General features: G+C 49.1%; 1 protein-coding gene across 3 annotated transcripts in view; it reads left to right on the top strand.

Moving 5' to 3' along the window:
* Positions 1–17,079, top strand: part of COLQ (collagen like tail subunit of asymmetric acetylcholinesterase) — a 55,159-nt gene that overhangs the window by 15,364 nt on the left and 22,716 nt on the right. For 2 of the 3 annotated variants that reach the window (XM_032869738.1, XM_032869740.1), the window contains exons 2-5: positions 10,300–10,412; positions 11,592–11,693; positions 15,290–15,334; positions 15,668–15,694. In XM_032869738.1, the coding sequence (XP_032725629.1) occupies positions 10,300–10,412; positions 11,592–11,693; positions 15,290–15,334; positions 15,668–15,694 (287 nt within the window). Of the gene's footprint in view, positions 1–4,418; positions 4,630–10,299; positions 10,413–11,591; positions 11,694–15,289; positions 15,335–15,667; positions 15,695–17,079 lie in introns of those variants that run through there. The other variant, XM_032869739.1, reaches the window with a different exon arrangement.

Raw genomic sequence — 17,079 nt, 5'->3', positions numbered from 1 at the left:
TTGAACTCTGACTCCAGTTCTGTACGCTCTGTGTGGCCTGGGCCAAGTGATGGTCCAAGAGTTCTTTTCTCCTCTATAAAATGAGGATAGTGCTGCTTCAAAGATTAAATGCAGTGGTGCATGGAAGTGCAAGGTTGTCCTTGTTTCATGATGAGGATTTTGCTAAACCAGGGTCTACAAGTATGTAGCACAGGTGTCATGCCTTCCTCTGATCTCAGGGAGGCCAACACTGTTAAGTCATAACCCTCTTTCCTCAGAGTCCTTCTTAACACAGTGTTCCAGGAAATCTCTACCGATCAGTTCCCATTAGCAGATAGGTTGAAAACTCTGACCTCCAGAGGCTAGACCTTGGGCTTATTCATTTTTATATCCATTATCTATATTCATTTCTATATCCATAGCAATACATCCATTGCTAAATCCATAGGCACATAGGAAGTGTTTGACAAATGGAGCAGAATGTGTTCTAGGGCTCTCTTGGAGGTGTTTACTTGTTGAGATGGTACGGAAGACTCTGTTCAAGACTGTTGCCCCAGATGGAGAACCAGTATCCCTTCTTTTCCCTTTGATGGGAAAGACATTGGACTCAATTCTGAATGCAGGAGGAACAAGTGGGGATTTATAGCCAAGGAACTATTTGGGGGGAGGGGGTTGGTGGATAGAAAATTCCTAAGAGGAAACATCAGGGCTAGGGGGATTCTTGCTAAACCCAGTTAAGATAATTCCTGCTGAAGGGAGGCCAGGGTGCTAAGATATCAAGTATAGGGGGATTGAGGAACTTGAACAGGTATCAAGGGTGAGGATTCATTCTCAGTGGACTTTGCTGGATTCTTGCTAAAACTGAACTCTTTAAGGACAGACACAGAAACCCAAGTTCAAGGCCTTGTTAAGAACCTGAACAGGGGTGCCTGGGTGGCTCAGTGGGTTAAACCTCTGCCTTCAGCTTGGGTCATGATCTCAGGGTCCTGGGATCGAGCCCTGCATCGGGCTCTCTGCTCGGTGGGTAGCCTGCTTCCCTCCCTCTCTCTGCCTGCCTTTCTGCCTGCTTGTGATCTCTCTCTCTCCTCTCCCTCTCTCTCTGTTAAATAAATAAATAAAATCTTAAAAAAAAAAAAAAAAGAACCTGAACAAAGTTTGGACAAGGAGAGAGTCTTTGTCCATGGAAAGGTAGAACCCATATCGTCCAGTCTACTTCTCTGCCCATCTGGGTTTGGGGATGGGACAGCAGACTTGAGCTACCCTGGAGCAAGTGGGATCCTAGGCTGTGCCTTTAAACGTTCAGGAGTTTTTGCCTCACACAGGGGACTCTGGGTCCTTGGGGAGGATGCTGACTTATCCAGGCTTCAGGGTGAGAGACACAGGGCGGTGGGGGAGACACACAGAGGACTCTGCTCTGGTCTAGGACAGCGGGGAACAGGCCTGCATGTGACAGCAGGGGGACAAGAACTTCTGGATCAGCGCCCAGGGAGGCGGCATTCCAGAAGCGGACTTCTGGCCTGGTTGATAAATACCAGAGCTGCAATTAAGACAAAATACTGAGAATATGACACCTGCTGACAGCTGCAGGAAGGCCCCGGAAACCTTTTTTATGAATTAGATTTTGCAGGCCATTCTGCTGGGGTGAGCTGGTGCCTGGGCCAAGGAACCAGAGGAAACTCGGCAGGCCGGCTGCCTTGAGGGCACGGGATGGCTCACTGCGGGAGAAGGGGAAAGAATGATCTTCCATTCCTGTCCAGGGCCCTGTGAAGGACCATTTAAGTCTCAGAAATCATAGCCCTTCAGAGACTGGCTGGAAAGGGCTTAGAGCTCATCTGGTCCAATTGCTCTCATTTTATATCTGGAGAAATCAAGGCCCAGAGGGGAAATGAGTTGTCTAAGGTCACACAGCAAGTTACTATCCCCACCAGGGTTGGAGGCCAGGATTCCCAATCCTAGGCTGGCATGCTTGGCTGCAGACCAGTTTACAGTAGTCAAGTGTACATCTAGGCATTTGATTCTAGGAGATTCAGCTCTTAGTGCTTGGAGAGACAGAGACAGAGAATGAGACAGAGTCAGAGACATAAAGACAAAGAATGAGATGGAGTCAGAGACATAGAAAAAATGATACAGCAAAGAGAGTTGTAGGAGGAGAGCAACATGGAAGAGACAGAAAGAGACATTCATGGGCCTGAGTCGTCAGGTTCAAAATAGAGATTCGAACAGCAGCATACTGGACAGGACCTCAAGGACCATCTAGGCCAGTCTCCTTCATTTTTACAATAATCAAAGTGCAGCTGAGTGGTTTACATGTGTAAACCATTTTAGGAACAGTTTGACATTGAATAGTAAAAAGGAAATGCCTTTGATTCTAAAAAGTGGCAAAACTTCCATCTCCAAGGGTTTTTGAATGGGATTTGAAAAATGAAGCACTGTGGGAATATGACCCAGCACAGGGGCATTTGGGTATATGTGGTGCCACTGCTATTTCCACAACAGTCTGGGATTTAGGACTGAGCACTCCATGCCCTCCATGCTTTCTCTGATGTCTTAGGCTCTGTGTTTCTGAGAACAGAGGGAAATGCTCTAGAGAAGGAACAGAGCCTAAACCCTCTCCTCCCTACTCCTTTCATCTTGGTACCAACAAATCTTCTCTGCTTTCAAAGTTCAGCTCACTTCTTCCAGGAAGCTTTCTCTGATTTCTCACTTATATCCCTCCTCCAATTGGTACCCATCACTTCCTGCTCTAAATCCTTCCAGACATCCCCAGCCCTGTTAGCCACTTCTCTTTCTGCTTTTTAATGCAAAGTAGGTATCTCTGAAAATGTTAATTAAAGAGCCCCTATTCTATTCCAGGAACTCTGAAATCCTTAGCTCTCATCCTCACAATAAACTACCAAGGTGGGTTTTGCTTTACCCATTTTACAGATAAGAAGACTGATGGGCACCTAGGTGTCTCAGTCATTTAGGCATCTGCCTTCTGCTCAGGTCATGATCCTGGGGTCCTGGGATTGAGTCCCATGTCAGGGTCCCTGCTCAATGGGGAGCCTTATTCTCCGTCTGCCTCTGTCCCTTCCCCTTGTTCCCAACCTGTGCTCTCTCTCCCTCATTCTCTCTCTCAAATTAATAAATAAAATAAAAAAAGAAAAGAAAAAGAAAATTGAGGCTGAGAGAGAATGAAAAACTTCCTCAAGGTTATGGACCTAGTAAGTGGCAGCCTGGGTAACTCCAGGCTGGAGTTACCCAGGGGCCTATATTCTTTCCATGACACGGAATGACAAGAACTGTCTAGTCATTGAGTCTTGCATATATTTGGCATTCAATGTGTGCTTCTGAATGAATGAAACAGTAAAGGAATAAATGCACACAAGGAATATTCTTTCTTCTGAAGGCTGTAGCTCAGGGGCTTGCCACCTACAGCCTGCAGGCCAAATCCAGCCGGCTTCCTGTTTTTGTAAGTATAAATTTAGTAGACACAACCACATTCCTTTATTGTGTTTGGTTGCTTTAATATATAATAGTAGGGTTATGTTGTATCAGAGACCATGCAGCCCACAGAGCCTAAAATATTTGCTACCTGGCCCTTTCCAGAAAAAGTCTTTTGACTCCTGCAGAAGCTTATGATTTTTACTAGAATTGTGTGTGTGTGTGCGCGCGCGCACGCACACGTGCACGTGCACACGCTTGTGCACTGGGTATGTCTATAAAGCTATCAGACAGATTCCACACGTATCTGGTACATGCCACTTCATTATTTTACACACTGGCTTCATCTAAAAAGGTTTGCTCCACCAGCCCTTTTGAAATGATATATATATATATATATATATATATATATATATAATATACATATATAAATATATATTGATTATATATTAACTAGAATTATATTATTTATATATTTATATGTATTAATTATACATTTTAAATAATTATGTCATTAATATAATATATTTATGTATATAATATCATATATATCATTTATATGAAATACAAATTTCAAATATATGTATTTGAAATTTGTATAATTTTTAAAGTTAAGTTTAGCTTGCTGGCAGCACCGTGGCACAGACATGATGCGAGCCAAGACCCTGATATCAGAGGTCTTCCCTGAAGTAGAGGAGGGCAGATTCCCCCAGAGCAGTCGCAGTGGGGGTGGACTTTGAGGCTTGCCAGAACAGTATTGACAGGGGCAGTTTCTGGCTAAATGAAAAGCAGCCTTTTAGATGGGTGACACTCCCATTTCCTCTTGGCTGGCAGGGGTGATCAGGATTCTGGGCTCCCAACCTCACCTCCTTCCCTGGGACGGGGGCACTCTTCCTCCCCTGAGGGTCCCCCCTCCCTCATACCACCAGTGCACTCTCTTGTGAAGCCAGAGCCCTGCCTACCTGTTCCTGCTCCCGGGAGCAGAGGACTGGCCTCTGGACCCCTGGCATCTGGGCCAGAAGCAACACCAAAGCAGGGATTGGCTGACTCCCACCCCAAATGCCCAGCTGGGAGTGCTCGGAGGCGTGACAAATCTCAGCCTGTCGCCAGCGTGTGTTCCCTGGCCAGTCCCTCCTTGGGCCTTGCCCACAATGACCGGTCTATCACTCAGCCTCACTCACCTGCTCACCGTCTCAGGACTGCTCCTTTCCTCAGCTTGCTGCTCGGGTGAGTTGTGTGTGTGTGTGTGTGTGTGTTGTATGCCTGCATATGTGATGTGTGCATGGTTTTAGAAAAAAGGCTTGAGAAGCAGGCTTGTTCTGGGTGCTTTTAGCCTTCTTAAAGTCTTAAACTTCTCGACCACTGCTAGAATTGCTCATAAAGGGGTTTGATGGTGGAGTTGGTGGCGACCTTGATATACACACCCATGTGTGTACATTTGTGTGTGCCCCTCTGGTGACCTTAACCTTGAGGCTGCAGCTGCTGCTTCTTTGGCTTTGAAGTAACATCACGTACTGTGGTCTGGGCCAGCCACGGTATTGGGTGGCTGAGATATTGTCCATTATTCTCCAGGCTGATGGCTTGGGTCATGTGGCTACTGCTCCAGAGACAGTCGCCACCAAACTGCCAGATCATCTCCTCTGCAGGCTGTGCCTTCACCTGCTCCCCATGCCACACAGGGCCCACTTGCAAGAGGGCAAATGCTTACCGTGGTCTTTCAGAGACATTCAAGTACCTTCAACTTGTAGCATCAGAATTTGCCTTTCAAGGTGTGTGGGATATGTGAGTGGGGTTGGAGGAAACGCTTGGTAGGGTGTAGCCTTCTCTGGAATCAGTGAGTCAGGAAAAACTTCGGGCAAACTAAAGCCAGTTATCTTGAGAACTTCACGGCAGCTGAGACATCCGGCTCATGGTCAGGACACTCGGTGCCACTCGGAGCACGTGCCCCTTCACCTCTTCTCTCTTCTCATCCTTCTGGTGCAAGTTCCAACAGGGAGGGAAAGGCCCCAGTGTGGGAGGAGGCAGAAGGAAGAAGTCGGGCACTCCCCCAACTTTGGGACAAAGTGCAGAATAGTTAGCAGACGGCTGCACCTAGAATTTTCCTACACTACAAAGGCACGAGGCTTAGGTGATTTGGGTGGCTTCTCGACACACATTTGCTTGATTGGGCAGGGTGTAGGCAATGCAAAAACAGGAGGCAGGAACAGGAAGGCTGTCTCTCATACACTATGGGGGTGCTGGTCTCGTGAGTGGGAGGTGCAGGCAGACAGTGTGGTGATCCTGGTGTCGTATGCACGAAAACAGAATGTGGAGATGATTTGGGCCAAACTCCTTGGGGTGTAGGTAAGGAACCTGTGTCTCAGAAATGAGTTGTAACTGGTCAGAGGGTCACTTGTCCCCAGACTCATACCCTTTGATCCAAGTCCCTGTATTTCCAGGAGTAAGTTCAAGTGAACCACACTTTCCAAGTGCCCCAGAGTCAAGTGGGTATTGAGGGCAAAGGGCAAAGGTGGCATCTACAATGGTAGACAAAACAGAAACGAAAACAAAAATCCAACATTCGCCACAGGTCTGCATTAGACCCAGCCTTATTTCTCCCCAGGAATGGGCGCTGCAGCGGTCACATACAGTATGACTTCAGTGTCTTTAAGTGAGGGCAAGTGGTCCTGAAATTCCTTGGGAGTTGGCATTTCCAAGGCAGCTGCCTGGGCCTGAGCCACGCGGCACACTCAGGCTCCTGCCGGCCCCGTGTTCACGCATATGTGGTTGTTTCCATTACCACAGAGCCCGCTGGGGCTTTTCCAAGCTGGACCCTGGGCTTAGACATGATTCCATGGAGGCAGCCTAGTCCTGAGTGAGACCTGCAGGCCACTCGGATGACACCAAAATAGACATGTGAAGTCCTGGCTTAGTTGACGGGAGCTGTTCCCGAGCACATCCACCTGATGGAAATACTCTGAGCTGGAATGAGCCGTAAATAAACTAGACTGTGCTAAAAACAACATCTCCAGGGAGTCGGGGGGGGTGGTGGGCAGAAATAGATGCTCTTCACCTGCTGAAAGTGAAGTCAAGGTCAAGGGGGAAAGGGCGAGGAGGGATGGGGAGAGGTGACCGATGCAGATGCCTCGGCGGGAAAAGCAACTGATAATTTGTGTTCAACGAAGAGTTCTCCAGTTTCCAGGAAGATAGAAGAGAATGGCTTTAAATGATTCAGGGTCTCTCATCCAGGAAGACCACAGAGAATGGGGGGTAAAGGGAGGCCATATATGGTCTGGAAAGATCAATGGTGCACATTAGCCATGTGAATGCCAGCTTCTCAGGTGCTCCTGGCAGGCAGAGGCTTTGCAGAGAACCGCAGCCTCAGCCCTTAGCTGTCTGCTGAGGCCAAAGAGCAGCGAAGGAGAAAGTGCCACTGGGGGCCGTTGAGAGGGTTCTGGCCACCTTCACCACCCGCCCAGGGCAGGGATGCGCAATGGAAGCTGCCATCCCAGCTTACTCAACACGCCAGGAAAGACACTTGAAGGAATTTGAAGAGGATTGTGATTGGCATTGATGTCAAGTCTTATAACAATATAGCTGTTGTATTTTTTCCCTCTAAGAGAGAGAAAGCAGCCCATGACAGATAGAATGGATCTGCCGCTCACCACTAGGCCATGGTGTTTTGTTGAATGAAAGCCATTTCATAGAACAGCATCAGACAAAGGCCAGTCTGGGACGGTGATGACCCAAGTTAAAAACAAGGCCACTGTGTCACCGTATAAGACACAAAAGACCACCATCCAACCAGAAAAATGGCCAGCCATCCCTTCGTCCTTGCTAATATGAGTGAATACTGCTGCTTTACTACCCACAGCTTCAGTCTCCCTGTGCTCCTCTCTTTTTCCGGATAAGAATCAAGGTAGTTACATACTAACTCTCGCTTCCCAACTGCATCCAGTCCAGAGTGAAGCCAGACTTGGCTTCCTCAAGAGTCTCTCCCAGCATCATATAGTGAATGCCCAACTCCCAGGACAAATCCTTTCTAACACCTTCTTACGAGATACTGCACAGTCCTCTGGGGTGCGTCCTCCCTCACAATGAGTCAGTAGGGCCAGTTTTGTGCAACTACACGTATCCTCCTGATGGTGTTGGGTTGGAAGCCCTCGATACTATATATTTCAGGTAGTTGTTATGGGAGCCCCTTGCCTTCTTCCAAGCTCCTGACTTGTATTTCCACCCACATATGGAAGAGTGTGGAGATCAAGAGGAAGAACCCTAGAAACAGGCTGCCGGTTGTATGACCTTGGGCAAGTTGCTTCACTTCCTGGCCTCAGTTAACTGATCTATAAAGTGGGGATGATGACAATAGCATTAACTCTCAGGGTTGCTGTGAATTTGCACTGAAGTAAGTGTGTGAAGCACTTACTTCAGTGGTGCCTAAGCAAGCATGTAGTAAGTATTTGGTTTTTGAAAAGTTATTATTATGAATTCAGCAAGCATTTGTGGAATGTCTAGTGTATGTCAGGTACTGTGCTAGAACCTGGGGATTAAAAACTGGCTCCCATCCTCTCAGAAAGCACTGTAGTGAGGGAGAGACAAGGAACTGTTTCATTCCACAGGTAAGAGTGAACATGGGGGTAAACCCAGAGAAAAACATGGCAGAACTCTCAACCTTGGCCTTGGAAGTCAAGGAAAGCTTCCTGGTGGAGGCAGCACCTGATAGTTCTTGATGAATGAGTAAGAGTCTCCAGGATTAGGCTAGGTCTGGGTGCAGGGGATGAGTGGGATATGCGCAGAAGGGCCTTGGCAGCCATTCCAGTTCCACAGGCCTTGCTGTCTGCGGGTCAGGAGCACCAGTCAGGCATCTTTCTGCACCCACCCACCCCCCTACGCCCGCCCACCACAGACTGGTCCAGGCCTGGCAAAGCATGTGCTTCAATGAACAAATGTTTAACACCAAATTTGACAGCTTTCCCCACAAATCAGTGCCTCCTCTGACTTTTCCATCTCCTTCTCTGATCACTGTGGTCCCAGGTCCCTGCAACCTCGAAACCATCCTTGACTCTCCCTCCTCTTATGCTCCTGTGACACATTGCCCCACCTTCTGTTTCTTCCTCCTCAGTAATGTTTGCATCCATCCCTTCCTTTTTGTCCTCACTGCTTCCCTGGCCCGGCCACGCCACCCCCACCTCTGGCTGCTGCAGGACTGTATTGATTGTTTAAATTGTGTGTGTTTGTTATATTTTCTTATGAATTTCATTTCAGGACAACAAAAGGGTCTTCACCAAATATTTCTTACAAAAGGAGGCACTGGGGTGGGGAGGGCCGAGGGCCACTGGCACAGGCTCGTGGAATGCTCCACCACTGGGGAGTGAGTGTGGGGGGGCTGCGCACGGAGCAGCCATTCCTGAGGAGCACCCACCGGCTGCCTGATGTCCATAGCCAGGTCCTAGAGCCCAGGGTGAAAACAGGAGGCAAGCATGGGCCCCAAAGAGATAAGACTGAAACTGGGTTCAGGACCGAGAGAAATGTGGTAAAGTGACCTGCCTGTTTCTGTGAGACCAGAGGTTCGATGAAGGGGTAGAGGTGAGGGTACCATCATGAGACCCAAACTGGGAACTGTAAGGTGACAGCTGGCGGCAATTATGGGCATTACTGCTGTGAATATTCTAGTACATGTGTTTCAGTGAACATATACCCACTTATCTGTTGGTAAATACCTAGGAGTGACATTGCTGGGCTGTTGGGGATACCTGTATCCAGGAGACAATACCAAGCAGTTTTCCAAGGAGGTTGAACCAACTTAAACTCCCCTTGGCCAATGTATGAGTTCTATTTGTTCCACGGTCTTGCCAACATTTGTTATTTTCTGTCATTTTCAGTTTAACCATTCTGGTGGAGTATGTAGCAGCTACCAATCCGATGATCGGCAGCTGTGGACTGGATAAGTAGATTGTGGTGTAGTCACACGATGGAACTCTAGTCCGCATCAACAGCCACAAGCAGCAAACGAATGACCCCTGCAAACGCTATGTTGAGCAAAAGAAACAAAACACAGGAGTTCGTATTGTCCGATTCCCTTTATAAAAAGTTCCAGAGTAGATACAGTGACTCCCTGGGCTTAGAAGTCAGGATGCTGAAGAGGGAGGAGCGCAGAGATCAGGCAGGAGCTGATGGGGCTTGTGGATGCTGGGGAGTGATTGTGTGTTTTGATCTGGGGATGTGTTTCCAGGCTGTGTTCCTTTGCAGGAGTCTGTTGGGCCGTAGACTCATAGCCTGCATCCTTTCTGTAAGGTATGCTTCAACATTGAGCATACACTAGCATTGAACAAGGGCAAGACCCCACGTTCCATAAAGCTCTTAGAGTCCAGGGCCCTCCTTTCATCTCCTCACACCCATGTATTGAGTCACTAGACTGTAAACTCTTTAGTCCCCATGTGACACCAACTGTGTGTGTCTAGAGTCAAATAGATGTTTTAAGTCAGAGCTCTGGGTCTCTTATAATCAACGGCACCTCGGGCCCTGGCAGCCGGCTCCCTGACCAATTCCCTCTGAGCCCACTGTTGAGATAATTACTAAGCACTTCCTTCTCCTCAGCTGTTAGAAGTGCATCATAAGTCTGAACTTTGCCTTCCTTGTCACATCTACAAAATGACAAGTCCGTCCCTGAAGAGGGAGAAACAGGCTTCTAATGGTCACAGGGTCCACACCATCTGCTTGTTTATTAACCATCCCCATTCAGCGAAGGCTGGGGAGGGTTCCATCAAGTAGCAAACAGAAGGTGTGCTCACAGCTAGCGGGTTAGAAATCGGATTCAGAAATCTGGTGTGTCCACCTGGGTCTCTCCAGGTTCCCGTGGGCATGACAGAGGCCCCAGCAGTGCCCCCACGCTAATGAGCAGCAGTTTTCTCTGCACAGCTCTTCCCGGCCTGGATCAGAAGAAGCGTGGTGGCCACAGAGCATGCTGCCTCCTGACGCCCCCTCCCCCACCACTCTTCCCACCACCTTTCTTCAGAGGGGGCCGAAGTCTGGTGAGTACCTTAGGACTCACGAGGAAACAGAAACGCAGGCTCCCTAGTGCCCACTGCACAGCCCCTCCTGTCCCCCCACTTGAGGTGAGCGGCCTCCAGAGAATTCTTGAGGGACCCAGCCTTTCACTCTTACGCAGTAGGCTGACCCCTAGGCTGGGCATTTTGCAGTTTCTGGTGTGTGTTCCTTCTCCCACTGTCTTAAATAAGTTATAGGGGGAGATTCTTCTCAGCGGGAAATTGGATTTGGCACAGTGTCCTGTCTTCCTGAGACCAATGAGGTAAATTTAGAACTTTTGAGGCTTCTTTCAGCTGCTCAGATACGGAATTTCTCCTTTCTTCCCAAGTGCTTATGAAATTCCCTTCCACCGCCTGTATTGAATGTAGGCTGTTTCTGTGAAGGGACATGGGAAATGATCCCTCGATAGCCATACAGAGGGAACAGAATTTGGGAAGGTGTGAGAGGGAACAGAATTTGGGAAGAGGGAAAGAGCAGGATTTGGGAAGCTGAGCTAGAAGACAACAGGCCAGGATATCCTAAGGACTTGGGATTCTCAAGTTTTTCCAGAAATTCTAAGATCTGTACTGCCCACTGCAGGAGCCACTAGCCATACGTGACTTAAACACTTTTAATGCAGTTCGTTCCAGTTGGGATGTGCTGTCCATATATAATACACACTGAATTTTGAAGACTTAGTATGAAAAAAGAATGTAAAATGACTCATTAGTAATTTTTAAATATCAAATGTATGTTGAAATGATAATATTTGGGGCATACTGGGTTAAATATATTATTGAAATTAATTTCACTTCTTTCTTTTTACCTTTCTTTATGTGGCTACCAGAAACTTTAAAACTACATATGTGGCTTGCACTGGTGGCTTGCCTTATATTTCTTTCGGACAGTGCTGTCCTAGACATTGGATAAAGGCCCCTGAAAATGAGCTTCCTAACTCCATCCAAAGTGGCTATTCTATCTCTATAATCCATTCAAGCCAGGTATGTCTCAAGAGAGAACAGGAACTTGGGGCCCAGAAAGTCTTCTTCTTGGGACACCCTTTGGAGTGTCAGGGAACCACCAGCCTTAAGGACTGGACTGGGGAGCAGGTCTGTGTCCAGGGTGGTTACCCTTCTTCTGTCCCCCAAGTCTGACCCATCACCATGTGTTGCTTTGCATGGAAGCTTCTCTCCCCAGACATGAAGAATCTTATCCTGGAACTGGAGACTACACCGTCCTCATGCGCGCAAGGATCGCTTGGCTCCCCTGGGCCGCCTGGCCCCCAGGTTGGTGCATTCCACCAGATCCTCTCCTGCTGTCTTCTGTTCAGAGCAGGGAAGCCTGCTGGAAAGAGTCTCTTGGCACTGCCCCTTTTAAAGTGATATGGGCACTGTTTTTCCTTCTCTCTCTCTCTTTTAGAAGATTTTATTTATTTATTTATTTATTTATTTGTCAGAGAGAGAGAGCACAAGCAGGGGAAGTGGCAGGCAGAGGGAGTAAAGGACCCATTGCTCAGCAGGACCCTGGGATCATGACCTGTGGCGAAGGCAGACGCCTAACCGACTGAGCCACCCAGACGCCCCTGTTTTTCCTTCTCTAGCTCCCCTCCAGCTTCAGGGCCATGTGGATAGCACACTGATTTTTCCTCTCTGGGTGAATTTTGACCTCACAGCCTCGATTGCCTCCTCTCTGCAATGGGGATAACAATTACCCCTGCAGTACTGGATTTTGGTGGTGGTGAGGGTCCAAGCGAGTGGCCGCCTACATGGATGCGATGGTTACTGTAATTACCATCAAACACTTGGTAACACTGGGTTGTTCCTTCTGTGACCATTGACCCTTGCAGTAGCCTGAGAAGTGCCTGCATTTGGTTCGGGAAAGTGGAGGTGATGGGGAACTTGTTACCCTGAGCTTCATTTGGCCCCCAGATCCGACAGCCAGGCAGCCCACCACTCCCCACTGAAGCTAAGGGAAGTGTGAGGAACAGGCACAATGTTAGAAAAGGATTTTCTAGGCAAACAGGAGTACCTCCAGAGACCCTGTCTCACAGACCCTGGCTCCTCTGGCCTACCTGGGAGCAGGGGTCCATCAAGAAGGAACACCCCTGGCTGGGGCTTAGGGCCTGCCATGGGATGGGGAAAGAGGGTACAAGCAGCAGTCAGTTGCCCAGGTGCCTTCCGAATTCTGTCACTCCTTCCTGCGTCACCCCTTCCTTCCTTCCTGTGGCTTCCCATCATGGGACACTAAGCACCAAACTCCTCACCCTGGGTCCCAGAGCCTCCCGCCCCCCAGACGACCCTGCCTGTATCTCCTGCATCAGCTCAGACCACCAACATTGCCCAACTGATGCGCATCTCCTGGGTCCTGATGCATGTCGAGCTCATTCCAGCCTTAGCGTCTTTGCGCTTGTGGCCCTGGCTGTGTAGAATGTTCTTCCTTCTGATTTTTACCTTAGAGATGCCTTCCTCAACCACCCAGTCTGGAGTAGACTTCCCCATCCCTGTCCGTCCCGATGGCTTGTTGTAATTCTCTGCATCATTTTCTCATCTTGTTATAGTGTTCTTATTGGTTTTGTTATTGTCCTTGGCCTCTTTGGTCTTCCTTTTGTAAAATACAAGCTCTCTGGCAAGGACTGACCAACTGTGGCCTACAGGTCCTGGTGGCCGTCTGTTTATGTAATCAAAGTTGTACCGTCTCAGGCTGCCTTTGTGCCGCCAGGGCAGAGGTAAGTGGTTGTGACAGAGATACTGTATCCGAGGCAGAGTCTATGAAATTTGCTATCTGCCTCTTAACAGAGACGGTTGGCCCAGCCCTGATCTTGAGAGCAAGGACATCACCTATCTTGTTCACACATTGTGCCCAGCTCACACCAGGGCATGGGTTGTCATAAACTTACCATAAACATTTGTCAAATGCAATATAAACAGGACTTTGGACCCAGTATTGGCCAGAGGCTGCCACAGAGGGGCTGGGAAGTTTGCAGAAAGGCAGGATGGGCCCTGAGAGGCACCTCTGCCATGGGTCTCCATCTTCCTTCCTCTGGCAAACTCCACCCATCTCAGTGCAGTGAGGACCACAGGGGATGGGAACAAAAGGGGGATTCTTTGCTCACTTCACACCAGGAGCTCTCCAGCCCTGCTTGCACATCTGGACCCTCGTGCAATCCCTTTGGGTCCTGCGGAGAATGTGCCGCCCAGCTGGGGTGGCGGGGACTGGATTTGTAACCCCCTCTGTTGCCTTAGAACACGGCATAAAATGCTGTTCCCAAGTAAAGTGAGATCACCAGATGCATTGGCATCATCTGGGAGCTTCACACACACACACCCTTCACACACACACCCCTACTATCAGAATCTGCATTTTAACAAGACCCCCTATTGAATTTCCTGCACATCACAGCTTGAGAAGCTCTGAGCTAGAGCACAATGGCCTGATAATAAGAAATGAGGGAATGGAAGAGTATTCACTCATCCTGCCTGGCATGGGCATGGTCCTGGGGCCCTCTGTCATCCCGGGCTCCCGGTCTTTGGAGGAGCAGGGAACTTCTGCCCCGCTGAGTCACACTTTCTGGAAACACTGGTGCCCCCCCAGGCTTTGATCCTTGAGGATTTGTATACCCTGCACCTTGCACTATCCATCCAGCCTGGCCCACACAGCTCTGAAGTGAAGGGGTGCAGCACCTAGGGCCAGATGGGGGGTGCCGGTGCAGTCCTCAGTGGGTCCCTGGGTTGGGGGGCTGGGGCGGGAGGGTGGTGAGATCACCCTCCCAGGAAGCCATCTTTCCACACAAGGATGCCCAGACCAGGAGGAGTGGGGAGAGAGAGAAGGAGGGAGGAGGAAAAGGTTGAAAGGGAGGTTGAAAGAAGTGGTGAGATGGGGGAGGGGATGGGGAGAAGGGGAAGAGTAAGAAAGGAAAGGAAATAACTCTCCCTACTTCCCTCCCTTCCCCCAGACAGGAGAATAAACCAAGACAGTGGTTCCCAAACTTATCTATTCATTCGAATCCCCTGGGAACCTCAAAAATCCCTGATGTCTGCGCCTCTCTCCTTGCACTTGTGATGGAATTGATCTGGGGTGTGCCCTGGCCTTTGGGATTTTCAAAAGATCCTCAAGGAGTCTCATGTGATAGGTGTGGGAGCTGCTGAGGGGGCTGTTTGGTATTTGTACAAGTCTCATAGGAATCAGATTTCAAACAGGCTTTGCGTTAGGCGTGTCCACCTGTAGATCTTGGGGATGAAGTAGTGACCAGCTAGGGGTTGATGGATGTCCTCTCTGCTCTATTAGGGAATTTGGAAAGCAGTTAGCCAGCTGAGCATTTCATAGACCATGTGAGCACAGAGTAGCTACATTCTGGCTGGGGGTGTGCCAAGCTTAGTGTAGTGGGTGCTAGAATCCCTGAGCTGGAATCAGCCCCACTCCCGTGGCTGGGCAGTGGGACAAAAATGCACCATTGCCCACGTTCTTAACATCTCAAGGAAGGCTTTCGCTGTACCTAGTGCCCATAGAGCCAGCACAGGAATTTCTAAGTTGGCTGCTCCTGTGTGCAAAGCAGAATATCACCCTTATCAGGGCCCCAGCGAAAGTTGCTGAAAGCAGCTAAAAAGATAAGAGAGGCGGAGAAGCCTCTTGCTTTCAGCAAACAGCATTTCTTTAGTTGTAACCATGGCACCACTGGAAACATAGCTCAGAGAAAGCTAGAAGTGACAGGGAGACTGGGTTGGAGGACACAAGAGGGTCCTTCATGGGGTCCTTGGAGCCCTGAGTCTGCCCAGGAAACCAAACTGCTGGAGGATTCCAGTGCACTAAGGGCCTCCCTCCCAGCCCTGCCTCCCTCACCCACTGTCCTTATTTATTTCTTTCATTTCTTGTCTTGATGGTATAGGGTCCACCGGGACTTCCTGGCAAGATAGGACCAAAGGGAGAAAAGGTATGAGCCTCTATTTTCTTCAGTCCACCTCTCCTTGGTAATTGCAGCCTGTATCCTGGGGATGCCACTGAGAATTTTCTGGTTGAGATTTCAAAGCATGTGCTAATTCTGCCTTAGTGCATGAGGATGGGCTCCATAATGATGGGGCTGCTGCTACAGGTGTGAGATCCCACTGGTGTGTTTCAGCTTGGCCCACTGACATGGCAGGGGTGCTGTGAGTGGCCAAGCAACCAAGCCACATGGTCATGCCCAGCCATCAGCCCTACTAAGCTCTGTGCTTCCAGAACTTCTCTTCCAAAGCAGCCTCTGCTTACCTGTCTTCTCCATCCACAGGGGGAGCTTGGCCTACCAGGAAGGAAGGTATGGTCCATGCTGTTCTGTCAGCATTATATGGGCAACTGTGCTTTGCGGGGGTTGGGGGGGTGTTGTATGCACACCTAGGGGTAGGGGGAACCAGCAATGCACTTCCTTGGGCCCCAGTTCCCAGGTGGACAATGATCACACTGCCATTCTGAGGATGACAGTGGGCTCTTTCTGCCTGTTCTTTTGCTACCTCGAGCCTGCTACTACCAGACATTTGGACTTCTCCCAGGGGCTGCCAAGTCTGGCCAAATTTCCCCCAACCTCAGACCATCTCATCCTGCCACCCATTAGAGAAACCCTCCACCCCAAGCTGTGGCACAAAATGACTCTCACTGTCTATTTAGTTATACTGGAACAAAATACAAAACAGAAACAAATGTCTTTTGCCTTTCGGCCCAGCTGAAATAAATGGGAGTCACTTAAGGTCACAGGCACTCTGAGTGAAGCAAACACATGTCATCAAGATTCTCATTCATGTCAGGAAAGAGTAAACCAGCAGCCATTCCCTGGGGTCAGTGGATGTTGGCACTGAACCTGTGGGTCTCAGAGATAGCAGAAGGGGCAAGACTTTGGCCAGAAAAGATGCTTATAATTCTAAACATAAATTACTATTTTTCTGGTTGAATGTTTTACTCAAATGGTTTCACGATCAACAAAAGCCTCAAACAGACCTTTGCAAAGCAAAATTTTATTCCCCCAGGGCTCAACTCATAGCTCCAGGGTAGGCACAGTGGATATCTGAAGTGCTGGGCTGCAAAGGATGCTGGGATGGTCTCCATGCTTAGAACTAATGAGGACCCTGATAGATCAGTGACATCTGCCATGAACATGGATGGCGAGAGGAGAAACCAGTACACATGCCAGCATTTGTGATCTCTGGTTTAGGGGTTGAGCCTTTCACGTGTCTGGCTAGGCTAGCTGTGAAATTAGCCAATGAGTGCAGAGGTTGAGATGGACCCCAAGTCCCTGCTCCCTCTTTCTCTTCTAAGGCTAGCTCTTCTATAGCTTCTGGCTGAGGCTGGTTTCCCTAGAAGCAGAGGTGGAGGTCACATGTGCAAGTGAATGACTTATGGGCGCTCTCTCGGGTGGATCCTGAGGGGAAGGGCAGTTGGGTGGTGCAGGGGAAGAAGCCCAGCCTGGGTACGGTGTCACAAGAAGTCCACCTTCAGCCTCATTCCTAGGGCAGCTCTAGAGTGTGAACTGCACCACAGAGTTTGTCCTGCCTTGAGGTAAGGGAGTTGGGCTTTTGGCTGCAGGGAGAACAGGTACATAAATTGTTGGGGTTCCCAAATTGCCCATGGGCAAATTCCGCAGTTGCAGGTTGCAGGCGTGACTTGTGGCAGCAAGGCAGAGAGTCCCTGGGGAATGGAGACAGCGAGCAA

The sequence above is a fragment of the Lontra canadensis genome, unplaced genomic scaffold, assembly GCF_010015895.1.
Source record: "Lontra canadensis isolate GAN:19392208 unplaced genomic scaffold, GSC_riverotter_1.0 scaffold38, whole genome shotgun sequence".
In the NCBI taxonomy this organism is placed as follows: domain Eukaryota; kingdom Metazoa; phylum Chordata; class Mammalia; order Carnivora; family Mustelidae; genus Lontra; species Lontra canadensis.
This window is presented reverse-complemented; position numbering and strand designations above follow the sequence as displayed.